Source organism: Plasmodium gonderi, assembly GCF_002157705.1.
Source record: "Plasmodium gonderi DNA, contig: Chr12, whole genome shotgun sequence".
In the NCBI taxonomy this organism is placed as follows: Eukaryota; Apicomplexa; class Aconoidasida; order Haemosporida; family Plasmodiidae; genus Plasmodium; species Plasmodium gonderi.
The window spans coordinates 3,278,698-3,306,075 of NW_021628937.1; the positions used below are offsets into that span (position 1 = coordinate 3,278,698).

General features: G+C 29.5%; 5 protein-coding genes across 5 annotated transcripts; 3 read left to right on the plus strand and 2 right to left on the minus strand.

The window, feature by feature from the left end:
- Positions 1 to 3,697: 3,697 nt before the first annotated feature.
- PGO_126870 (leucine carboxyl methyltransferase) lies at positions 3,698 to 5,682 on the plus strand (the record flags this gene model as incomplete). Its single annotated transcript, XM_028689477.1, has 6 exons — positions 3,698 to 3,765; positions 3,988 to 4,076; positions 4,343 to 4,407; positions 4,673 to 4,735; positions 4,832 to 5,200; positions 5,344 to 5,682. The coding sequence occupies 6 exons, from the start codon at positions 3,698 to 3,700 to the stop codon at positions 5,680 to 5,682; spliced, it is 993 nt and encodes a 330-aa protein (XP_028545278.1).
- A 1,386-nt stretch (positions 5,683 to 7,068) lies between these two features.
- On the plus strand, positions 7,069 to 7,611 carry PGO_126880 (hypothetical protein, conserved; the record flags this gene model as incomplete). Its single annotated transcript, XM_028689478.1, has 1 exon — positions 7,069 to 7,611. The coding sequence occupies one exon, from the start codon at positions 7,069 to 7,071 to the stop codon at positions 7,609 to 7,611; it is 543 nt and encodes a 180-aa protein (XP_028545279.1).
- Positions 7,612 to 9,205: 1,594 nt separating this feature from the next.
- Positions 9,206 to 12,415, minus strand: PGO_126890 (histone; the record flags this gene model as incomplete). Its single annotated transcript, XM_028689479.1, has 1 exon — positions 9,206 to 12,415. One exon carries the CDS (start codon positions 12,413 to 12,415, stop codon positions 9,206 to 9,208), a length of 3,210 nt encoding a protein of 1,069 aa, XP_028545280.1.
- A 6,354-nt stretch (positions 12,416 to 18,769) lies between these two features.
- Positions 18,770 to 19,843, plus strand: PGO_126900 (ubiquinol cytochrome c oxidoreductase; the record flags this gene model as incomplete). The annotated part of the gene is made up of 1 exon (XM_028689480.1): positions 18,770 to 19,843. The coding sequence occupies one exon, from the start codon at positions 18,770 to 18,772 to the stop codon at positions 19,841 to 19,843; it is 1,074 nt and encodes a 357-aa protein (XP_028545281.1).
- Positions 19,844 to 21,332: 1,489 nt separating this feature from the next.
- PGO_126910 (hypothetical protein, conserved) lies at positions 21,333 to 26,678 on the minus strand (the record flags this gene model as incomplete). Its single annotated transcript, XM_028689481.1, has 2 exons — positions 21,333 to 26,257; positions 26,558 to 26,678. 2 exons carry the CDS (start codon positions 26,676 to 26,678, stop codon positions 21,333 to 21,335), a joined length of 5,046 nt encoding a protein of 1,681 aa, XP_028545282.1.
- Positions 26,679 to 27,378: the final 700 nt, after the last annotated feature.

The following is a 27,378-nucleotide window of genomic DNA, read 5'->3' on the forward strand; positions in this document are numbered from 1 at the left end:
TCTTTTTAACGTTGATCTCTTTTTTCTGTCCTTTTTTGGCTCCTCCGTTATTTTTTTGATTCGTCACCCCTTTACCCCTGTATTACTTCTTCTTCTTTTTCTTCTTCTTTTTTTTTTCCCCCCCCCTTTTCTCTGATTTTTTATTCCCTCCAATAGTGACGTCACAATTTTCTTTTCCACTAGGGGATGTATGTCACGTTGCACTTCTGATGTGTTTTACAATTCTTTAGGATGTATACATGTATCATAAAAACATATGTACATATACGTGTATATATGTATAACATAAGGTTGTAACACGAAAATTTGCAATGCTCCTTGGTAAGGTTCTTATTGTTTAAGCATTGGCATGATGCGAATACGTAATAGGGTGTACGTAAGTTTATGTAAATGTACATGTATAGGTATGTATATATATATATATACATATGCATAAATTTGAACGTTTTATTTTTTTCTTTACAAGAAAAGAGGACTTGTTTTTGAATGCAAAAAAAAAAAAAAAAAAAAAAAAAAAAAAGTGTTGATAAATGGAGAAATGGGGAGCAATTGTGAGAAATTGCAAAATGAAAAGTAGTCACCAATAAATAAAAAATGTCAAGGAGCAAATATGAATTCGAAAAAAAAAAAAAAAAAAAAAAAAAAAGTTAAAAAGTTTTTATATATATGGATACACAAAGTAAAAATCATCAAAATAGCTGCTCTCTTCACTTGCATATATTTTCTTATTTTTAAAAGGAGGGCTTATGCAATGTGCTCATGTGGACTTATATATATGCGTGTGCGCAAATAAATGTATATACGTTTAGCATTTTTATATATATACGTATATATACGTACTTAGGTCTCATGTATCGATTAAAAGGGCTACAAAAGTTTATACTTCTATGTTCTTATATATGTATGTATAATGTATTATAAAAAAAAAATTTTCAAAACACGCCGAATAATGAAGTGAATTGCTTGGATATCTCAAGAACAGAAAATTTGGAGGCATAGGGATTATACATAAAATGTTAAAAAAAAAAAAAGAAAAAAGAAATGCAAAATGAGTGAACAATATGTAAATAAATGCTTAAATATATGGGTATGTAAAGGAGTTAATATATGGGTGAATGAATGCACAAATACATGGGTAAAGAAATGTTTAAATTAATTGCTTAAATATATGACTGAACAAATGAATAAACATCTGCATGAACATAAATACATAAATTTATGCGTGAATAACAAATACATGAACACAATATTCAAGCAAATAATAAAATGAATAAATAAAAAGTAGAGAAAAATGGATAAGGCAGGAAACAAGGCATGAAAAAAAAAAAATAAAAATAAAAAAAATTGGAGGAAATGAAAAATTTAATTAAAATAAAAAAAAAAAAAAAAAAATTCGTAAAAATTTCATTTAATAAGATGTCTTTCCCCCCCTTTTTTTTTTTTTTTATTTTTTTTTTTTTTCTTCTTCTTCTTCTTCTTCTTCTTCTTCTTCTTCTTCTATTTCCCCACACATTTAAGGGGAAAAGAAGGGAATATATGTAAAAAAAATTGTAACTTTTTAAAGGTATACGTATGAGTATATGTATGTTACATATACATGTGTGAGGCACAGTTTCTTAAGTGGCTCCTATTTTATAACTGCACCTTATAATGATATTTTACATTTCTCTCATCTGTTTGGATTCGTTATTTTCCATATAAAGGCAAAAGACGGTTGAGAGAATCCTGTGCTAATGAATCACATTGCCATCAACCCCTTTGGAAGGGTTGAATAATTGTGGCGAGGCAAAGAATAAAAGAGAGAAAAAAGGGAAAAGAAAGGCACAGTGTTACACGAGATATATAAAGGAGGGACACGATATTCATCTAGTCTATCGACACAAAGGTGATATGTTTACGCTTCTTCAAAAATACACAAAAAGATGAAATGAAAAAAATAAAATAAAAATATAGAAGGAAAGAAAATGTCAATGTGCTTAGTGTTTCATCCCCCAAGTCACACCCAGTCCCCATTCAATTATGTTTTACCCTAGTTCTGTTATATTCCCTGAGAATTAGTAAAATGTGTATTTATGGAAAATAAATACCAAATAGTGTGTGTAAACATAGGAATAATGGATAAGCATAGTGTGATAATATATAGGTTTCAAAATTGGTGAATATAATAAATTGAAAAAAAAAAAAAAAAAAAAAAAAAAAAAAAAAAAAAAAGACAAAACGAGGAATGTCTATGTATGACATTGGTGAATCATAAAAATGGATAAAGGCTTTTGGTGAACAAATTTTATAGCCAAAGCCAAGTGACAAAAAAAAAAAAAAAAAAAAAAAATTAGCAGAAGTATGTTATTCAGCACTTATAAATGGAAATAAAAATAAGTAAATATACGGAGTCATCTTCTCTCATTCCTTGTATATATTACAAAAATGTATTTTTTTATTACAAAAATCCACTTGCTTTCTAAAAGATTAAAGCAATCGTAGAAATGTTAGGTGTCTTTTTTTCTTTTATTTGATGAGTAAGTTTAATACCAACCGTTCTATTTATATGTAATTTTCTCTTCACCCACTGTTTCTTTTGTTAATATGTATGATTCAGCAAGGTTAATTTTTCCACACAGAACTCAATCGAATGGTAAAATAATTGGAATGACAATTGGTGGGGAAATACCAAGTAGTCCATGACAAATAATATACGACTAAAAAGGGGTATTACATTAGTAGGGTATCCGCATTTTTTGTTCTAGTTAAGAAAAAAAAAATTTACACGTCACAAATGTAGCTCTACCCAGAATATGACATTTATGTATTATCTTCAGCTACATGGGGGAAATAAAAAATAAAAAGAAATATAAAATAAAATAAAAAATAATAATGATAATAAAATTACAAAGTTTTTGCCCTAGATAAAATACTACATATGTACATGTAGTAGCTTCTACTCCTTGCGATCATTTTGTAATTATGGTACAACGTTTTTTTCCTTTCCTACTGTTCTACACATGCGCAAGAACAATTTGTATACATTGGAGTGTGCGATGTGCACTCTTCTGAACAGCACAAAGAAACCATATGATTAAAAAAAAAAAAAAAAAGTAAAAATAAAATATATTAATAAAAAGTAGCAAAAAAAAAAAAAAATGCCAAAAGAATTACAAAATAAATGTGCACAAAGAATGGTGAGGAGTATGATAGATCTCTCTTTTAAAGCATCAGAAACACATGTATCTATTTTTCATGAGTATTAAATGATCTATATTACAAGCTTATAAACTTTTGGTGAAAAGTGTGGACTCAACATGTTAACCGCAGAAAAAGGGGGAAAAAATGAAATATTAAAAAGCAGATGTATATTTTTAAACCTCTCCTCTATGACACATTATTGGTCTCCCTTGGAGGATGTTATTAAAAGAGGAAAAAAAAAAAAAAAAAAAAAAAAAAACATACGAAAAAAAAACGAGAACTTACTCCAAAATTGTGTACATTTGTCTGTATACCATGCTAGAGATATAGGAATTTTTTATTTTTTATTTTCCATATTTTAGGAGATGTTCATGAAAATTATGAATTTTTCACAGAAAATTAAATCATAAGTTCCTTCTTTTAGTCTTATCATATAATTATGTTAACAAGGAGAAAAAAAAAATAATATAAAATAATAAAACAAAAATAAAAAGGGGATTAAATATTTGAAAGAACGATGAGTTCACTAAAATTCCCCAATGTCAATGTTCAGGGTACAACCCACGAGGCGGCCAGCAGTAAACTGTTATAGTGAAAGGAAAATAATGAGAAATAAGAATCCAAAAAAATGAAAGAAAAAAAAACATAATGTGTTATTTCATACGGACCGATATAATTATATGAGATCCCCTACTTGTTCATTTATTGTTTTTATCAGCTTCTACCAACATCACAACCAGCCTTTGTATTGTACGAAGATTGTAGACATATGATATGTACATTCTTCATTCTTATTCCTTCCTACAGTTCAGCCGTTAATCTAGGATACTACTCAGATCCATTTTTGAAATATTTTGTCAAAAGGATTGAGAAAAGAAGTCCTCTCATAAATAGAGGTTTGTGAACAAAAGCTTTTACATTCTGAGGCATGTGATTGTATGAATTAAGGGCTCGTTAATGCACATTTTAACTGACAGATGGTTATCATGGAAGTTGGATATCGGACCAATTGGTCTTTTGTCGAACATATCTGAACACAGTGTTTTCTACGCCTTTTACGTCTGCTACCAGGTGCTTCCATTTTGTTGATCTGCTATGTTGTTGATCTATTAAGTAGTTGATGCACCTTTTTTTTTTTCCTTTTTTTTTTTTTTTTTGAAAGGTTATTATGCCAGGGTTGCTGCATTGAGAAAGTACATTGAGCTCTTTTTCAGATCTCTGGAGAGGGTAAAATATAGAAAATTGAAAGGACGTTCAGCATAGTGTTGAATGGTTCTACGTGTGTGTATACATAAGTATGTGTCCCGGTGTATACATAAGTATGTGTCCCGGTGTATACATAAGTATGTGTCCCGGTGTATACATAAGTATGTGTCCCGGTGTATATATGACTATGTGTCCCGGTGTATACATAAGTATGTGTCCTTGTGTACACATATTTTGATTGAAATAATTCGATGAAACTCTGCCACAATCGTGACATGTCTTGCAGGAGGAATCTGTTCAGGTAGTGAACATAGGGGCCGGTTTGGATACCACCTTCTTTTGGATAAGCGTAAGTGTGGGAGGGGAGAAAAAAATGGAAGAACATTTTTTCCTTTTGAGAACATGTTAAAAACACAAGTTCTTCGTTATTCTTACATAAAAATAGGAACAGCACAAAAATGTAGTTTACTATGAAATGGATTTCAAAGAACTACTTAGAGAAAAAGCTAACATAATAAACCGTGTTGATACGTTAAAAAGTTTTTTAAAAAGTTTTGAAAAAGGTTATGAGTGGGACGAAAATGAAGGTGAAGATCTTATTTACTGTGCAAACTACAAAATGCTTTCATTCGATTTGAACAATTCAAGTTTATTACAGAAAATTTTACTGACTCATGGTTTTGATATTTCGTTGCCAACATTGTTCATTTGCGAATGTGTTTTAATTTATTTGGAGATAGATAGCAGCGACAATTTAATAAGAACATTGGCTGAGCTTATGAAAAGTACTTCTTGTATATTAGTGTATGAACAGGTATATCTCATGCTTGTGTTTGTCGTATGTTGTGTTTATTTTTACATTTGTTAATTAGTTGCTTGTGAAACGGAAGACATGTTTATTTGACATATTACAAATGCGCACAATCTCCTTTTGCAAAACCTTTATTTTTTCTCAAGGTCAACCCAAGTACAGCCTTTGGAAAAGTAATGATAAACAATTTTAATCAAAGAGGCATAGAATTAAAAAGTATTTTCAAGTATGACAATATAAGTAAACAACTTAATAGATTTAAGTCTTTGGGATGGGATCATGTGTATATAAGTGATATGAATGAGATATACGATTATCATTTAAATCTGGATGAAAAAAAAAAAATTGAGAAAATTGAAATGTTCGATGAGTTTGAAGAATGGAGACTGTTACAAAACCATTACTTCATACTCGTTGCGTTCAATTCTTCTGGTGACTTAAGCATGAATGCCTTATATGAGTTTTTAAAAAACAAAAAAAAATAAAAAAGCACAACTTGCAAATGCATATGAGAACACTTCCCAAACTTCAAAACGTAATGTGTCTATGCTTTGCTTTGTGTCATATGATGTCCTAAGTAACTATTACTAATGTGTATCTCACTCCTTGAAGTGTTTTTTCACCTGCATCTCTAATTTTTTTTTTTTTTTTTTTTTAGTGCCTCCTCCAACTTATCCCAAGGAAGAGGAGTAGGAGGAGGGGTCAATTCTGATCGCACTACTAAAATAGATAACCCTGTACATATTTGTAAGCATAATAATGGAATGTGCATATGTACGTATATATTTGTGTTATAATGTGGTATATTGCATTAAAAAAACAATGACTATCAAATGGATGTATAATTTTAATGGGCCAACTTTTGTACGTTTGTAACACGGTTGAACCGAATTAAAGAATAAATTAATTGTGCTTAACACTACAAGGTCAAGAAGCGCACAGAAGATTCGACGGCATGAATGAAGCAGTAATGAGGTTATTGCCATATATTTTGGTCTATTTTGGTCTATTATGGTCTATTATGCTTTATTATGCTTTATTATGCTTTATTAGGCTTTATTAAGCTTTATTGTGCATGACTGTGCTTAACTGTTTTTTTTTCTCTTTTTTTCTTCCTTTTTTTTTTTTCAATGTAAATGGAAAATGAGAGATGAATCTTACACCATGTCGCCCATACCCCCGTAGAAGAAATAGGAACATCTTGGTGGGTCGTACAAGAAGGCAAAAAAAAAAAAAAAAAAAAAAAATTATAAATATATATAACCCATGCGCGTATTTATTACAAATTACGCATCACTACATGCGAAGTGCATACCTAATAATCAATCACAAAAACGCACGAATTATAAGTGAAGGATGGAAAAAAAAAAAAAATGATAAAAATTCCAGGTTCGACAAATTTACCAGGGTAAAAAGTGTAACGTGAACACTAAGTTTTAAAAAACAAACCTTTCCCTTGAGAATGAAAAAAAGGAAAAAAGTGTTCAAATTTTAAAACATACAAATAAAAGAAAAAAAAGTGTGTGAAAAAAAAAAAAAAAAAAAAAAAAAAGAAAAAAAAAAGAATAAAACTAATTAGAGAAAAGCAAACCTATAATTTTTGATTATTCATTTGTGTATTTTTTGTTTTTTCATTTATTTATCCATTCATTCGTCCATTCGTTCGCAAATGAGTACGGGATTTTCATCTCCCGCGCTATTTTTATTTACTCATTTTAAAACAGAAAGTGCAAGGACAGGGTATACAGGATATATATACATAGTAACACATCGCCCATTGGTACTTGAGAGTATTATACCATTTTAATTTTCCTCGTTTGACGTGTCAATATTCAGGCCTTACCCCCAATTTTGCCCAACTTGTGCCTACGATGTTTATATTCGAAAACGCGCAACACTATTTTAACTTTTTTCGAAATTTTAATGGGTGCTACACGGATAACAAGCTGTTGAAATATTTTTTCAAAAAAAGTTACAATAACTGGTTTAATGACCCAAGTCAATATAATTACTATTTTATATCCTACTATGCAGTAGCAATTTCGTTTTCTGTATTGATGAGACATTTGTTGTTTAATCCAGATGTTCATTTCAGGAGACAAGACAAGAGAAGAAATATTGTTGATAGATATCAACATCATGCATATTCAGTTCCTTATTACAACCACTGGTTAAGAAACTTTAGTCAGTCTTTTAAAAGCACACTAATAGATAATGAGCCAGATTATCAAGATGAAGACCCTTTGAATATTAGACCTAAAAGGGTCCAGTTTTATGGAAGATTCCCTTTTTTCTTTGAGGTTCCAAAGTACGGTGTTGATGATCCATATTATGAAAAAAACTCCCATAAGTATATGCAAAACTATTACGAGAGTATTGGATATGTAAAGCCAAGGGAGACACAGCATATTTAAGCTGTAAGCAGAAGAATGAAGTAGAAGAATGAAGTAGAAGAATGAAGTAGAAGAATGAAGTAGAAGAATGAAGCAGAAGAATGAAGCAGAAGAATGAAACAGAAAGAACAAAATTTGTCCAAGTGGACGGAGGAGGGTAAGTAAACAACTTTGAAAACGCATTGGCATTCCCTAAATATAGGGTTATATATGATATAAAAGGGGAAAAAAAAAAAAAAAAAAATGTCTCTTTGGGTGCTTTCTTTTTCTTTTTTTTTTTTTCTTCCCCCCCCCCATTTCATACACACTAAATTAAGCACATTCATATGTGACGAAGTTGTAACTTCTCTTTTTGTAGCTTATAAATAGTACCCCAATGTCACTTCCTCCCCTTTTTTTTTTTTTAAACTCCTATATAAAAATTATGATTTTAAAAGATTTTTACGTATTCAAAATGAAACTTTTTAGAAATTCACGAAAATGTATGAGGCTTAAACACCTCGTTGGCACAATTAATATGTTCATAAATATGGATATGTACTAAAAAAAAATAAAAAAAAAAAAAAAATAACCCTTCAGCCTTCATTGTTGTATTATTACCTTATTGTTGCTATGACCCATTTGATATTTCATCATTTTTATCCAAACTACTTACAAGTATTGAGCCGGTAAATGATCAAGTGGGTAAGCTGCCCAATATCAATGGCACTATTCGTTATATATAAACGTTGAAATAAAAATAGGCTACTACTTTTATCAGAAATCCACCCCACCCTTTTGCCAAAAAAATAAAATAAATAAAAAGATAAACTTGTGTGGTAAAAAGAGATATTTTGTGGGTATTAATATTAAATTCAATTAAAAGGTAGACCCCTTTTTTTTTTTTTTTTTTTATATTCGCCATGTTTTTTTTAAAAAAAAGAATAAAAAAAAAAAAAAAACAGTACTGAATACATAAAATTTTGCAAATGTTATTTCCCTCGAAAAGGTAATCTTTGCATATACATAAATACATATGTACATGTGTGTGTGCATATACATTCGCGCATATGACGCCACTGTAACAAATAATCTCGTCCCTATATGAGGATTTAACAAATTTAAAAATGTTAAAAGTTATCCGTTAATTTTTCATTAATGGTATAAAATGAAACAAAATAAAACGGGTGTGTGGCGATGACAGTGAATTATTTTCCATGTGTGTGTTTGTGTGAACAGGATATATATATATATATATATATATATACATATGTTTCGATTGAATATAGATATGAATATGCATAAAAACATATGTGCACATGATATGTAACACGTTCGTCTACCTAATGATTTATCGCAGTAATCACGATTATTAGTGTTCTCTCTTATCCTTGACTCATCCATCTTTATCCACTTTTTTTTTCTTTTTTTTTTTTTTTTTTTTTTTTTTTTTTTTGTTTATAGATTTTTTTTTTCCCACTAAAAAGGAATATTTTTTTTTTTTTTTTTTTTTTTTTTTTTTTTTTTTTTTTTTTTTTTTTTTTTTTTTTTTTTTTTTTTTTTTTTTTTTTTTTTTTTTTTTTTTTTTTTTTTTTTTTTTTCCTTTACCTTATTTTTATGCCTTTTTTCTATGATATTATTTTGTGTTATAATTACATACATAATTATTTTCTTGCACCGAGTATTGGTGATTAGGTTGGTAATAAATATTCTGTGTGTTAGTGTTCATAAACATTTTTGAATGAACATTTAGTTTTACGTTTTGTTGATCATTGGAATTTATATTTGATACGATATTATTTAAATGGTTATGTATAAGAGTGTTATCTACATTTTGATTAATAATATTTATAGATGAATTCTTCGTTCCAGTACCTTCTGAATTATTTATCATGTCATTTATACAGTTTTCATTCATTCGGGAGTTTATTTGTTTATTCATCATTGCAATTGTATGGTTTTTTGATTGTACGTTTATCTGATTACTGAATTGATCGCTCATGTGATTCTTTCGTGAATGTCTAGGATGATTATTAATAGGATTGTTAACTAAATGGCTGGAAATCAATCGATTATTCGGTAGGCTGTTATTCGAAAGTTGATTTTTCGTGCGATAATTTTTTATGTGGCTATTTTTGACCAAGTGCTTTTTCATTAATTGGTTCCCATTCAACTGATTTCCAATTAGATGGCTGTTATTCAATATGTTATTTTTTAATCGATCGTTGTTCATAAGACTATCGTTGATTAGTTCTTCGTTCAAAAAGCCGTCATTCAGTTGACTCTCATTCAGTTGACTCTCATTCAGTTGACTCTCATTCAGCTGACTCTCATTCAGCTGACTCTCATTCAGCTGACTCTCATTCAGCTGATTCTCATTAAGCTGATTCTCATTAAGCTGACTCTCATTTAGATGATCCTCATTTAGAAGATCCTCATTTAGAAGATCCTCATTTAGTAGATCCTCATTTAGTAGATCCTCATTTAGTAGATCCTCATTAAGCTGACCATTATGTAAGAAACTGTCAGTAATTCGGTTATCACCTCTATGTGGAGTATTTACCTTGTGAATGATGTGTTTCCCAAGGGTTTTTCGATTTTGAATACCTGCAATACTTGTAGCTGCAGTTGTTGAAGCAGTTGATGTAGTAGTACTTGTGGCAGTTACACCATTGTTATTCATTTTGAAATAATTATTTAGTAAGTCCTTATTTATTTCCACATTGGATTTTGTGGGTATGTGGTTTAGATTCATCATATCATTTTTTAGATTAGTTGGAATGTTATTATAATCACTTAAATGGATACTATTACTCTGTTTGATAAAATTATTTTTTGAATTATTATTTTTATAAAAATTTTTGATTTCATTATTGTTTAGCATTTTTCCGGCTATCATTTTTGGTATGTCACTGTTCTGTGTGTTTTTATGACCAAAGGAAGAAGAACAATGGGAAGTATTTTTTGTAACGGAAGAATCATTTAAATTTATATTTGTCATATTATTCATAATGTTACTTCTTGTAATATTGTTAATAATATTCCCATTTGGTATATTTTGAGTGTTTAAATTTCCACTAATTTTGTTACACCCAGTTTGATTATAATTATAAATATAATCTTGCTTTGGATTCATGACATCATTTGCTTTATCATCTGTTTTAATGCTTTGATATGATTGAAAATTTGAGTTTATATCATGAATCTGCATGTCTTGTATAGATGGAAGTTTTATACGAAAATTTTCTTTTTTCATTTCTTCATTATTCATATTGTTGTAGTGGCAATATCTATCAAGTGAAGATGTTGTCACTGCATTATGCAAAGATGCTGATGAAGTTAGATGTGTATTGGGGTTCATATGGATGTTGCTATTACAATCAATGCTACCATTTCCATTACGTCCATTATCATTTGAAACGTTGGGCATGTTAGACAAATTAGACATGTCTAACGCATTTGCTGTATGAATGATGTATCCAAATTTATTTTTCAGTTCCTGTAATTTTTGATTTGTTGGATTATTCGCACTGCTAATGTCCTTGTTTTGTATAGTGTTTGGAATGTTTACAGTTCTACTGGTAGATATATTTTGATGCATTTTATTGCATATATTAGCGGGTTCAATCAGTATGTTCTTTACATTCTGTTGTTTGTAATTTCTTGTTATATCATTGTTTAGAGAAGAATAACCTTTATAATTAGAATCATTTGTGTTCATGTTGCTGTTCCCTAAATTATCATTTGTTGAGTTATCGTTCTTATTCATACAATTTCCCCTATTGTTGTAATTAGCTATGCCAGATGCAAGAGCACATTGGATTCTATTGCTACTGTGGGGATTCGGATGAATATTATTACACCCTTCCAAGTTCTTATGAACACATTTTTCGTTTATGCTATTTGAGCTGGAATTCTCTTCCGAAAAATTACTGTCTTGATTAAAGTTGAGGAATATATTATTTGCGATATTAGAAGGAAGGTTGACTGAGCGTATCGATGGCTTATCTGGGTCATTATTCTTGTAATTGGAATTTAAATTTCCCATGAAGTTATGAGTAGTGTCGGAGTGGTGAACCGTATTGTTTGTGTTCTTCATGTTGGCTATTTCTAATGCATTTGCCGTATTTAATTCGCTCTCAGATATTTCTGCAATTTCTGAAATTTCAGCATTAAACGTCTGCATGTTTAATCCACTTTTATCATTGCTTACCGTAGAATAAAGATTATAGTATTGCTTCGTTGTGTCGAAATCAGCCTTATGATTGTTCATATAATTTGTACTATGATTTCCATTGTTTCCAATTCTGTAATTGCCCCTGTTGCTGTGGTTGTTGCTGTTGTTGTTGTTATTGTTGCTGTTGCTGCTATTGTTGCTGTTGTTGCTACTGCTGCTGTTGTTGCTACTGCTGCTGTTGTTGCTACTGCTGTCGTTATTGTTGTTGCTGTTTCTTTTTGTACTTCCCTTGGTATTCAGATTGATGAATTTTATTCTATCTTCTATGGGTATTAGATCTATCAAGAAATCGAACACATCCCTTTTACAAGCAGCGGAAATTACATCCTGTTTTTGCAGTGTTCTTCGTTTGCTTTCTTCTGTAAACTTCCAAGCGTAGTTAGTTAGTTCCATAATGAATAACTCACATGCTTTTGCCAGTAAAACAGGGGTATCTGCTGATACCATCTGATTAATTTTTATTTCATCATCTTCCTTCATAATTTTTTTAATTCTTGAAATGGGTAAATTGTGGGTTCTTAAATCATCTACAGTCATATTTAATATTTCGTTTAACTGATTTTTCCAAAAGGTGTCAACCTCGTCATCCTTGGTATTTTTAATATTCATATCTATATATACTGATAATCAGACAAGTAAAAAAAAAAAAAAAAAAAAAAAAAAAAAAAAAAAAAAAAAAAAGAAAAAAAAAAAAAAAAAAAAAAAAAAAAAAAAAAAAAAAGGGATAAACATGTGGACACAAGAGCACAAGGGGAGGTGGTCAGGTAAATAAAACTTCTTCGAATAATGTACCTTAACAATGACTAATTAATCATATCATTGACAAAACAACAATGTGAAATAAGTACTATCCAATTGTTTTTTCAAATGCACGATCATGCATGAAACGTTTTATGAATTATACACCACCCTTTTATGCACTTCGGATATGCAAATAATATTTGGGTGCGTAAAACAAGACGCTTTAAAAAATGAACCTACACCTTGGTAGCAAAAGAAGTACAAAAAAGAAAAAAATAATGAAAAAAAATGAGAAGAAAAAATAAGAAAAAAAAATAAGAAAAAATAAGGAAAAAAATAAGAAAAAAAAAAGAATAATATTTTCCTCGTGAAGAGTTTTATCAGTTCAGTATGTGCTGGACACTTAATGCACACAAATAAATGCATATTTTGTGTTACTTGCAATTGTATCTTTGAGATTGTATATGTATATATATACACGAACATAATATTTTAAGCAATTAACCAGTAAGTTGGTAAAATATAAAAAAAAAAAAAAATAAATAAAAAGGAACCTTCTATTTCTACTTCATTGTTATTCTGGTATTAAAAACTCTTTCTTCAGCACAAAATGTGTATAAATAGATTTCCACAATTTATGCTGTTGCTTTATATATATCATAATAGTTACTTAAGAGGACGTCAAGATCCTAATACAGTACTGCTAACTTGGTTATATAACACTATTAACCCTGTTCTGGTCTAATAATGTAGCAAATGGTAAATGTGTAATGTCTCTTCTTTTCTATGCTCCTCAGTGTCTATCTTTTTTTTTTTTTTAATCTGAAATCGCTATGAGGGGCTAAATAAAATTACTACAAATGAAAAATTTCACTGCACATATATATAAATGTAAAAAAAAAAAAAAAAAAAGTACGCATGCATTTAAGCGTCTAAATATTGCGAAATAAAGCGACACAAGAATAGATAAAATTTATTTTCCATTTATTTATCCACTATTTTTCTCTTCTTTTATCACTTTGTCGTTATGCCATTTTTTTGATTTGTCCCTTTGTTGCCTTATCGTTTTGCCACTTTGTTATTTTGTTATATAATTTTCTTTTTCTTCCCTCCACTTAAATCCTTCTGAATGGAGAGGCAAGAAAATAGAAATGGAGAATGCAAAAAAAAGAGAAACAAAAAAATATACATACATCAGAATATATGAACAAGCGAAACGGTTGTAAAAAAAAAAAAAAAAAAATTATTTACGTTTTCATTAAATTTTTGTGACCAAATAGGTTTTTAAAAAATAAGAAAGATAGCTCATGCATAGAAATATACGGTCCGCACGCATAGGGTAAACTCACGGATGCTCTTATGATGTGTGCGCACATGTACATGTGAAAGAAATAAATGAAAATGCTTCATTGCCAAATAAGTTGTGTAATTTGTCATTAACGGAAAACGAAAAGGAAAAGGAAAAGGAAAAAAAAAAAAAAAAAAAAAAAAAAGCATGAATAAATTCACAAAACTTGTAATTATCCTCGCACCCCCCCCCATTGCATTAATCAAGCACACATTTATATACGTATTCATAATGTGCATAATATGTAACAATTTTATAACTACACATGTGCATTAGTAGTCACTAAACATTAAAATAGAAAACATTACACATTTTAATAAAACCGATGAAACAAAAATATTTGATGTGGTGCAATTTCCATGAACAACTAATGAAAGGGAGAGGAAAAAAAAAAAACAAAAAAAAAAAAAAACAAATTAAAATAATACGCGAATATCCTTACACGTAATGGTCGCAGTTAGATAAACGAACGTATGTGCCTATATGTGAAAATAAATGTGGTAAAAATTAGAGCTACGAATGGAGAAAAAAAAAATACAAAATAATAAATTTAATAAATAATGCTTAAAATGATGAACCACGGGGGTGTAGAGTACTTGGCGAAACATGTGTATATATATTCGCAGATGCATACGTAAATGGATGTTTATAAACGTTCAATGGTGCACATTTTCATAGATATACTTGTGCACGTGCTTGTGTCTTACAATCCAGAAGAATTCCCTTGCAAGACGGAAAGGGGATATGTTGTTCTAAGAATATAATTACTTATAAATAAGAGTGACATAAAAAAAAAAAGAGTAGGGGTACGAAATTAAGAACATATAGATATGGAAAAAGCATCTGTGCTTTAATCATATACACGTGCGTATTTGTGTAAAACTTCGTTTGTACATGTCACAAAAGATGATGGATGAACATTCAGCGTTCTTTTTCAAAATTATTGAAGAGATTATGCACTTGTTTACACAATAGATCAAAGAAAAAAAAGGAAAAAGAAAAATAAGTCTCTTTTTTCTGTGGATTTATTATGAATTTTCAGCTTGGGTAGTAGTAGTGTCATGTGTATGTAGTAATCCTTTTTTTCTTCTCCTTACACCTGCATTTTTGTTATGTTATCTGGAAACGTTGAAGTTGTCGAGATGATAATGCAGAAAATTTGAATCAAATTTCCTTTTTGTGCTTTGCCATGATTTTTTTTTTTTTTATCATAAATTGTTCTATGTTACTATGAGGGATTCCATATGATGTCAGTTAGTGACAATTGAATTCTCTGTACTTGCCACTTTTTTGGATTAGTACATAAATAAAAATCAAACGAATTGAAACAAAAAATACAGCAAGGGCAGAAAAAAAAAAAAAAAAAAAAAAAAAAAAAAAAAAAAAAACACAAAGAGCTGCTCTGAAAAAAATGTGCACATGTACATGAAGTTACACGTATCTGTATATTTTACAAATCGACATGTGAATACATAATTAAAAAATGTAAAATTGAAAAAGAATTGGCCTATATGTGAAACTGGTTTTCCTTTTTCTTTTCGTTTTTGCTTTCAATTAAAATTTACAGTTTTCACGTGTTGTTCATATTTACGTATACAATTTTTCTTATGTGTCCATTTTCACACGTGAAAAAAATAGAAAAAGAAAAATAATAAAATAAAACAAAATAAAACAAAAAAAAAAAAAAAAAAAAAAAACAAGTTTGTAAAAATAGATAAAAATAGCAAAGTGTAATGAAAAATACGAAAAATGACAAAAAAACAAGCAAAAAAAAAAAAAAAAAATGTTTATGTATATGCAAGCATTGTACAAACTTATTATGGAGAAATTGTCAGCATTCAGACAAAAAAAAAAAAAAACTTATGGATATTATTTATTTATATGAGGAAACATTTTCCCCCCTTAATGTTTCTTTTTCGGTTTTGTCAGGAATAAAGGAAATCGTTTTTATTTTTTTGTCATTTTGAAAAAAGAAAAAAATAAATATAAATAAAAATGAAATGGAATATAAAATAAAAAAAAATTGGAAAGGAAAATTCTTGTTCCCATGTGCACGCATAAAAACATGTTACGAAAAATTATATTATTGTTTATTTAACAAGTAGGAAGGTTTCTTTTCATACAATGTACACTTCTTTAAGAAACAAAAGTGTTTTTTTTATTCCGTGCGTCTAGTCCATTAGTTTACTGGTTCGTTCATTTGCATGTACTTTGTTTTATTTTTTTTATTTCATTTTTCATTTTTATTTTTTTGCTTTTACTACTTGATGATCTTCATGGTGCCATTGCGAAAGCATAAAAAGAATCACACGTAAAATTTTTCTCTTTATTTTTTATGCCCTCCATATACAAGACGGCAAACAACAAAAAAAAAAAAAAAAAAAACTTAGTGGCATTGATGTTCGAAGCAGTATTTTAAAAATGAGGAAAATTAAAAATTTAAAAGACGGACAGGAAATATTTTTTACCTATATAAAATTGTGAATTGGCAATAATGGAAATCCTTAAAATATATAAAATACATGATTTTATAACAGCGGATAAATGTGCCTACATATGACACGTGTACTAACGGTTAACCTTTTATTTGAACTGAATTGTGCGAATACATAGAATGCTTCAAAAAAAAAAATAAAATAAAAAAAAAAAAAAGAGGATTGAAATATCTTCCTATGTACACGTATATGTAAGAAATTTGTATATTTTATAAATTGAGAGTGATTGATCATTAAGAACAGCTGCATGTATTTTTCTTTTCTTTTCTTTTCTTTTCTTTTTTTTTTTTTTTTTTTTTTTTTCAGTATCCAAAATTGTAGAGCCAATTGGATATTGTAAAGTGTTAATTGTTAAACGTGGTATTGGTGATTTCTCATCAGACAGTTGTGTATAAGACGGGATATTCCCTTTTTTTTGTTCATTCATTCTTTAATCATTAAATACGAAAAGAGAGCTTGGTAAAAAAAATAATATATATACCTATTCCCCAAACATACATATAATCTTCCTTTCTATCACATGTTCCTTTGTGATACTGTAGTATGATCATTTGTGATAATGTATGCATATGTGAGCCTACTAACATGGAAAATTTGCATACTTTTTCATCTGGCATTAATAACACATGAATCAGAATGCGAATTGTGCAATCTGTTTTATATTCGTCCTTATTAACAATGTTAAAATGTGTTATGTAACGGGATGTACTTATATTACACACATGTGTGTGCAGATAACGGTAGCAAACTGTATGCGGGCATGGGTTTGGCAAGTTGTTGTAAATTTTTTTTTTTCATTTTTGTTACAATATATTTTTACATTTCTTGTAAATTCTTTGAAAATTCTCAAAATTTAGATCATCCCCTTTGGGAACTGTTGTTTCGACTTATTGCTTTTCCCCAATTTTGCACACGTGAATATTTTGGGGTTACTTTTTATTACTTTCGTGCTAATCGATTACTGTGTGGTTAATTCATACTATTAAAAAAAGCAAGAACGGGATAAGGTACAAGAAACATAATTGCCGTGGAGAAGCAATGATACACACAAAAGTGCACGGAAATTTTCTCGTAAAAATTTGCGTACAAGTTCGTGTACAGTTCGCTTAAAAGTTCGTATATAAGTTTGTATAAAAGTTCACACATGAGTAGTGACATTCATAATTGCAATTTCTCTCCCTATGACATGCACGATCATAGCAATACGGGTAAATTGGTTTTCTTTTTTTTTTTTTCTTTTTTTTTTTTTTTTATAAGCATAGTTAGAGAAGCAGAATGGTCGATCTTTTTAAAGAAAAAAATATTTCCCTAAATTTTTTCTTAATTTCATTCAATTTAGCGATATCATTACCGCTATGCCTTTTATAATTTTAACACATGTGTTTCATTCGTATATGAATGTTCTTATGAAGTCGCGTATGTTTTTTTTTTTTTTTTTTATTTTTTCGTTTTTGCACCCATTTTTATGTGAATAACATTCAATCATAAATAGAAAGGAATAAAATACATCCATATATGGTAAAAGCAAATTAAAAGAAATAGAACGCTAACTAAGGTGTATGAAATAAATATTTTTCTTTATGCAATTTTGGCGCACGCAGGAGGTTCCCTAAACCAAGGGTTTACTAGGTATATAAAATTAATTTATAAAAAAAAGAAAAAATTGGTCAAATGTGTTAAAAAAAAAAAACATATAAAAAGGCCAAAATGAAAAATTAATAAATTTGTTAATTCTCATTTTAAGAGAGCTTAATGAATTATTCACGGCCAAAAAAATCGAAGACATTTATGTATTACCATAAGCATAAACTTTTTGGAAAATTTCGTTCAGTGGTATATGTAATGCACATGTATATGTATACATATATGAATACGTACATGCATACAGTCCTTTTTTTTAGTTATTCACACATGCACACGGTCCTAGTTTCACATTTGTTGTGCAAGAGGCATAAAACAAAGGTAGTTCCCTAGTACCCGAACTTTGAGTGACAGAACATTTTTCATTTCTAGTGAACTCTCTAATGCTGCAGGGGAAAAACAACTTTTAAATTATAAGTTGTAGATACATACAAAAACTAGAGGATATACTTTCGTTTTTCAATAGTAAGGTCATTCTGCGTTATTACTGGAACAAGGCAAAGACAACTAAAACAGCGAACCACACACGAACTATTTAACATAATACATATATAATTTTAAGAGGAATATGAGCAAGCCAAATTGAAGAAAGAAGAAAACACATTTAAAGGACACAAAAGAGAAGAAAACAAAGCAAAGAAAAATAGGGAAGAATTGGAAAAAATAAACAGATAAATAAAGGAAAGAAAAGTAGAAACAAGAAAAGAAAAAAAAAAAAAATAAATAAAATAGAAAAAAATGAGAAGAATCAGAAATATCGAGTTTTTTATAAAGGGGAATATATTTTTAAAGAAAAATGAATTCAACAAAATATGTAAAAGAACATTTGGAGGAACGTTTAATCATAACATAAAAGAAAATGATCGAGTCCCACCAGCTTCGGAAAATCCAAGTTACAAAAATTTATTTGACCATGCAGAAGATATAAAATTATGGGAAATAGAAGAGAAGGAAAACATTAGTCACAAGAAGGTAGAAGATTTATCTGAGTTGGTTGAACCATCCAATCATCCACATCAGTATGAAGGTATATTTGTAAGAACAAGGTATGCGCATTATAATCAAACAGCTGAACCTGTGTTTCCAAGAAAACCAGATTTAGAAAAAGGTGAACTAGCTAGTGGTGCAAATGTAACAAGAACAGATGTATGGAATAACCCAAATGAACCCGCCGTTGTCTCAGTTGGTAAATTTGAACCGCATAATTTTAGACCAGCTGGTTATGCAGAAAATACACCGAATCCAGATAGCATAAACTCAGATTATCACCCAGACTTTAGAGAATATAGATTGAGAAGTGGAAATGCTGATAGGAGAACTTTTATGTATTTTATAAGTGCATCATATTTTTTTATTATGTCATCAATTATGAGATCTACTATATGTAAATCAGTACATTTCTTTTGGATTTCAAAAGATTTAGTCGCAGAAGGGACGACAGAATTAGATATGAGAACTGTAAGTCCAGGGGAACATGTTGTAATTAAATGGAGAGGTAAGCCAATTTTTGTAAAACATAGAACCCAAGAAGATATTCAAAGAGCTAGAGAGGATGATAAATTGGTGGAAACTATGAGAGATCCACAATTAGATTCAGATCGAACCATTAGACCTGAATGGCTAGTTAATATAGGAGTATGTACACATTTAGGTTGTATACCGGCACCTGGGGGAAATTACAGTGGCTACTTTTGCCCTTGTCATGGTTCCCATTATGATAATTCTGGTAGAGTTCGACAGGGTCCAGCTCCTTCCAATTTGGAGGTCCCCCCCTACGAATTTATTGACGAAAATACCATCAAAATTGGTTAATTCTTGTTTTATAATTTTAGCTCAGTAGTGGAGTAGCTCAGCAATACAGTAATGGAGTTGTACAGTTGTGTAGTTGTGTAGTTGTGTAGTTACGCAGTTGTTGCCACAATTTTTGCTGCCACGTGCACCTGATGGGACACTGGCGTTGGTACAATTAAGGCAGACTAAATGTACGGACCAAATTAAAGCATTCATTGAGAGACGCACGAATCATACATACGTGAACCAAAAATTTCCGCTTGAAAAGTCATATCTCGTTCGTGAAGGTGAATGATTCATAACAGGATAATCGTTGCTTCATTTTTTTTTTTTTTTTTTTTTTTTCCATTGTAATTGCTCACTACACATTTTATTGGTCCGAATTTTTTTTTTTTTTTTTTTTTTTTTTTTTTTTTACGTGCCAAGGTGTGTTTTCATAGGAATAAAAACAAAATACTCTTTTAAAATATTATTCCATATAAATATAGATCTGTATATACATAGGTCTAGGTATAGAGGATATCATGGATTTCAATTATGGAAAAATATTTTACAAGAACATCAGGAAAGAATCCCCAATGGATTTGTTTGCCTCTTACACTTTTGCATATTCCTTAATATTAAATATTTATTTCCTTCACACGTTCTCGTATAAGACATGTTTTTCATTATTATCTTTTCTATGTTGTAAAAAAGAAAGGACAAAAATCTGAATTGGTCACATTTTTTGTCCATAAAATATGCGAGAAAAAGAAAAAATATGGGTGGACATTACAATTATAAATTATTTGTCTATTAAAAATGGTATTATGTAGAACGACCGTGATCTTGTATGTTAATACTTCCTTCTTTATGACAATAGCTGTTTACATATATACTACCCCAAAAACATAGAGAACACCAAATATACACATATGGTGAGTTCCAAAATATAGTCAAATTGTAATTTTACCCTTTCAACTGTGGAAATTGTGAAGATTATTCCTTAATTTCTGCCTTTTCCACAAAATTTGGAATCGAAAATATTTATTAGAAATTACGTTTTGAGTTTTAGAATGAAGGTACCACAATGGGTGTGGGTATTTCAAAATACAGTGGGGCCACAAATGTGTAGGTACGCATACACACATATATATATATATATATATATATATATATATATATATATAATGTATGTACATATGCTCCAACGGTCGACTACACCATAGCACGAGAAGTTATACATGTAGGCTCGCGTATGGTAAGGCACTTTTAAAAATGCCTTAGCGTTGGTAGAACAAAAACAAATATGCGACATGTGAGAGACACAAGCAAGTGTATTCAAACGGGGAAGTGGAGCAATGCAAATTGATGCTCAACTGTGTATATATATATATGTGTGTACATATATGTGCATATGTATAGGATAGCGAGGGCAATCTTCCTGCTGATTATCGTGCCTTAATCACATATACATGATAGATACAGCTTTTCTTGAGCGAGCGTGTATGGCAACAAGACTCATCACACTTTATGTGACACAGCTACAACCCTGAATATACCTGTTTAACTTATTCGATAAATGCTTGTACATAAGAAAACAGAAAAAATTGTTTATAAGGAATATGATAAAAAGAAGGACTAAAAGAACGGCCCACAAATTTCCGCTATTCTGTGGAGTATTATATGTACCACCAAAGAGTGATCCATCATATTGTGTACTAGTGTCACGAATGTGGCTCCAATTAAGATAATTTATAAAAATTTTCTTGAGGTATTTAATTTTGTATAGGATATAATTTAAAAAAGATAAACTTGTGAAAAAATTGTAAACTTTATTATAAAATGTTTGAATTTTGTCTACTGAAGATTTATAATAAATGATGGGTGTTTTGAATATGTCGTTATGACAATGATTTTCATAATATAAAAAGTTGAATATAGTTCTTTTTTTTTCTTTAAATAAGAATTTGGCATTTTTATCATGAAATGAATTTTTATTATGCAACAACATATTTTCTTCCTCTTCACCACATAAAGGGAATTTCTCTCCCATAGAACTGGAATTACTACTACTGTTTGGAGTCGTCGCTCTCCTTCTTCTTCTTCTTCCTCCACCTGTGGATTTTTCGAATAGGTATATTTTTTCTATCTCATCATAGAGTATATCTTGTAAATATTTACATATAAACTGGAGTGAATCAAGTTGTTGATTCTTTTCATTAATTGTTAAGATACAGATCTCTTTCATTATTTTAAATAATGACTCTGTTTTGTTTCTATTTTTATTTAGATTTTTCATATTTTTTTCATTTATCATGATATATTTTAATAAAAGATTAATTGTATTTTGTAAAATTTTTAAATTTGACAACAAATAATATATAATTTTTGTTTTATTATTTGTAATTTTTATAACATCTTTTAATTTAGAAATTACATAATTATTTTTATTTTCAATTGTTTTTACTTTGTCTACTAATGTTAATAAGGCATGTCCTCTAGTATTTTTCGATCTTTCTTCAATTTTTTCTTCTCTTATACAATTCTGTTCATAATTATTGTAATGTATATGATCATTTAGGACATGATCAAATTCTTCGAGATATTGTAATTTATTTTCTTTATTGTTTTTTTTTTTCCCTTCATCATTTATAATTTTTTCTTTTATTTTATTCCCTGGTTTCTTAATAATTAATGGTATTTGTTTTCCTGATTTTAATACGACAGAGTACGTTTTGGATTCATCATTATCATGGTATTCATTTATAATATCATACACTTCATTTATAAGTTTATTATTATTTTCTTCTGTCTCTTTTATTTCATTTAAAATTTTTATGCTTTTATCATTTGGTTGTTCTCTATGTTCTACATTCACAAGGTTTTTTATTTTTTTCTTCTTTTGTGTCTCTTTGTGCATGTTTGCTTCGTCCACATATTTTTTCAGGTACTCGTCTGAGTATATAATGCTTTCCATTTCCCCCAAGGTTAGGCACACGTCATCCTTAGACACACGATTTGGTTGTGCATTTCGCTCCAATTGTGCACTTTGATTTGCTTCTCTGTATCGATGACGAATTTGATTGTGTTGATCTGCTTCTGGATGTTGAATTTTCCCCCCCACTTTCAGCTTGTTCTCATTTCTGGTAATGTCGTTTTTTTTTTTAAGATAAATATCTCTCCAAATGGATATACGATTCGTAATTAGACCCATAAAAAAGGCCGTTACAGATCCATAGCATGTCTTATTTATGGATTGAAAATATGTTTCTTCATTTTCTTGTATATTTTTTCCTACTACCTTTTTGGAGTGCAATAATTTCCCCTGATTTTTCACCCTATGAAAAAGGTCCATAAAGACGCTTATTCTTATATGTGCAGATTTTGTATGAAGAAGCTTACTTTTTGATGTGGTAAATTTTTTAAAAAAAAGAAAATTATTTGTTAACTGCTCTGAGATGACATTTCTTATATAATTTATATTCATATTCGCTATTTCGTTTTCATTTTTTTGGATTAATAGGATGTTAAAAATGTTTTCTATTAATTTTGTAAGCAGTTTCCTATGATTTGGACTATAAATTATAAAAAATATGCAGTGTCGAGAAGATAGATTTTTAGATCCTCTTAACATGTGTGCATACATTGTAAAGATGTTAATTACTGAGGGGGGATCATACTTAAGGAGGAGAGATTCAACACTTATTTGTTTATTTTTTGTAGATGCATAATTCAGTTGATCCTTTGGCTGGGTTACTGCATCGGACATGTATTCATCTTCCCAGAATTGTTTTTCATTTTGCTTGAATTCCCTACTCCCATAAATAACTCCCTTATCTGTATCTTCCTCATCCGTGTATAAATAATAAGAGAGGTCTCTTTTGGAGAATCTGTCAACCCTTTTGCATGTTCTGCTTTTATAAAATTTGAAAAAAACGTAATAATGTAATTCGTTTTCTAGTGATAATTTTTTTTTCTTCTTCAAAATGTGTAAATTTTGTAGGATATCATAGCATTTGTTATGATTGTGAAGGCTAAGTAGCGTTTTATTTTTCATAAGATATATTTGATGTGGTAAATAAAATGTATTTTTCCAGTTCATCACATAATCAAAGCAATATTTTACAAATTCCAAATCATATATTATGTGACGTTTTTTTAGTTCATGAAATAGATACATTATTGTGTAACCATCATGCGAATGTTTATCAAAAGGTAAATTTTGTAAATCTTTAAGTTTATATGGTTCATTAAATTTTTCCAAAATGTAGGAGGATAGAGTATCCAAATCCTTATGCGTGAAATATCCCGAGGTATCACAAAGTGGTGATCGAAAAACCGATGAATACATATAATGGAATTTTTTATTATATTTCATTTTACTAAATTTTGTTAATAAAAATATGTTTCTAAAAATATTCCATTTTTTTGGATGGATTTTAATTTTTATTTCCTTCAATTTGTTGTATCTGCTACGTCTTGAGGGGTGTGTTTTACTTGACATGAATACAAGATATTTTCTGATCGTTGATTTGATTAAATTATTTCTAAATGTAATTACCTTATTAATTTCCCTTGCTTGTTTATATAAACATATCATATCATGTTTGCACCATGAGCGATATTTACATGTATTAAGAAACGGATGCATATGTTTATTCTTCAGTAAATTATCTTGCAAATTTTTTATAGAATCATAATTGTAACAATGATATTTGGGTGGTTTCCTTCGATAACGAATAGCACTTGAACTATCTGGAAATGTTTTCTTATCATTATAGTTCCTAAACAAACCATTAGGTATATTATATTCCTGTGTCTGCATATGCATAATACCTCTGTAAGAATTTACAAACACCTTTTTTAAGAGAAGGTGAACTGGGGAAAGAATACTCGATCGAGTTGTCATATAATTCCCCCTCTTTTTACTACCAAAGAGTGAATCCTTTGCACTGTAAAGCAAATGATCCGTTTTTAAAACATCATCTGAGTTGTAATTATGATAAGTGATAGTGTTTCTATCCCTCATGAAGTATTCAATATATGGAATATATTTTTTAATCACATTTTTATACGTTATGAATGGATAATACTTTAAAAGTTTCGATATTTTTAGCTTGTTAAAATTTTGAAGAATAACATATTTGTTTTTCATTGCCTTGTTCAAAATAACTACTGCGTTTGATGTTCCTTGTTTGTTGTGATATTTTTGATTTAACATATTTTGTTTTGTGCTTACGGTTGAGCTGGCGTCAGTTTTATTTTTCTCTTCATCTCTTTGCTGACTTTTGTTAATTTCATCATCATCAGCAGCAGCAGCAGAAGAAGAAGAAGAAGCATCAACATCTACATCAGCTTTATCCTTGATTATGTTCCTTTCATTTTCTCTATTTTTGTCTTCAAACACATTGCCTATTTGTTCTGTTAAACGATCGAGTACATGTTCGTTAAAATGATTCGTTTTGGAATATTTTTCAGTAAGTTCCGTGTTCATTAACTCTTTTTCGATAAGTTCAGTATCCATCAATTCCTTTTTTATTAACTCTGTGTCCATCAGTTTTGAATCCATTAGTTCTGTGTCTATTAATTCTTCTTCGATTGTTTCTGCATCTAGGAATGCGTTTTCAAAAGGTGTGAAATGATGCCCCTTTGGATGAGGTTTCGTGGAATTATGTTCACTTGTGTGTGTTTCTGCACTGTCGGGTTCTAGAGAATCGGGTTTATTTTCTTTGTTCTTATTTTCTCTATGTTTTTTCTCTTCTCCCCCATCGCTTGTGGCAGCAGCTGGATATACAGCCTGCTTACGCTCATTGTCTTCAAAAAGGACCTCCAAATTTTCTATTACCTGATGATCTCCAATTTGTTCCTTTTTTTCGTGTACATAATTATCATGAAATTTTTTTTCAACCTGAGTAGTATTATCATCTGAATATATTTTATCACTAAGCATATCAACACCAGAGGAAGCAAAAATTTGCAGATGTGTCAAAGTACAATAATAATTATTCTCTAAATTGTGATGCGACAAAACAACAACTTTCATATACTTGACCCAACAATTATCTTCTTCATAATTTTTACAATATTCATAAATGTTAAATAATTCAAAACTTTTTGTAAAATTTGTTGCAATTTTCCCTAATTTTTTCCATTTTTTTGTCGGGTATACATCACTGCCTAAAATTTCGATAACTTTAAAATTAGATGCATAATGTTCTAATGAAACTAATCCAATTTTCTCAATATGTATAATGTCGCTAAATGAATATATCCACCATATATCAGAATTGCACGGAGTCAACATGTAGCTATCATAGTCGTATTGTTGTATGGACCGAATGTTAATTATTCCTTTGCTGTATTCAATTATCTTCGTTCCTGTGTCTAATGACCCGAAATCGATTTTTAGCTTTAGACTCGTCAGATTGTAGTTTTCACCAAGAATGTATTTTTCTGAATGGGGAATGATACAGATGTGAGTGCGTATGTGTATTCATGTTTATGTTCATACTGATGCTCATGTTGATGATCATACTCGTGTGTTTTTGTTTGTTTGTTGATGGGTGGCGCATGTGATAAATGGTTGGAATTATGAAATAATGCGGAATGTAGTTTTTTCAGTGTTGTCATAAAAAATTTTCAAGGGAATGTGTATAGACATTAATCCATTTATTATCCCCCATTTTGAATACATACAAAATTTTTTTTTTTTTTTTTTTTTTTTTTTTTTTTTTTTTTGTATCTCACACATACCTGTCGATGTACTGGTTTGGTTGTTATGAATGTCATTCATGTAGTTCGTATCTTTGGGGGTGAAAAAGCTTTTTATAAGAAAAAACAAAAAATTTATTGAAATTAAAAACCACCATATCATATTCTTTGCCTTCCGTAATAGTAACGTTTCTTTTTTTTTTTTTTTTTTTTCTCTCTTTTATTTACTTTATTTTGTTTGCTACTCTACAATTTTGCAGACTATATCATCTGTGTGTAAATATCCCCCTCCCCTTATCCTTTGTTTTGCCGCGTTTACTGCGCACTCCTAACGTGGGATTTTTAAGCGGCTATTTAGACACAGGTAAGCAGGTACTTAACTTGGTCACTTTCGAAATTTCATGGTGCATTATTGGAATTATTTGTCGCGCCGATTTGTGTAGAAATGCACCTGCCTAATTACATGTATGAATGGCACATACTATTATCTATGATATATGCTTTTTCGTATCAGTTTTTTTTTTTTTTTTTTTTTTTTCCACTAATTAATTAGGTAGTTTTGTTGTTTCTTTATCTGGATGCTTTTAGTTAACTACTGATATTTATTTCGTATTTAACAAATATATATATATATATATATATATATACTTGAAGATTTGTTCAATTTATTCAATTTGTTTTTATCTTGTTTTCGCTAGCTGGGGAGGGCTACAAATGGAATATGATTTGCTTCTTTAGAAATTAGATAATGGAATATGTTGGTTCACATATATAGCACAGACGGCTATAGGCTTATTACAACATTTTGACTAATATGTCTACTGTCTTGGGGTCCTCCTCTTTCCCTTGAATCAAGTACAGAA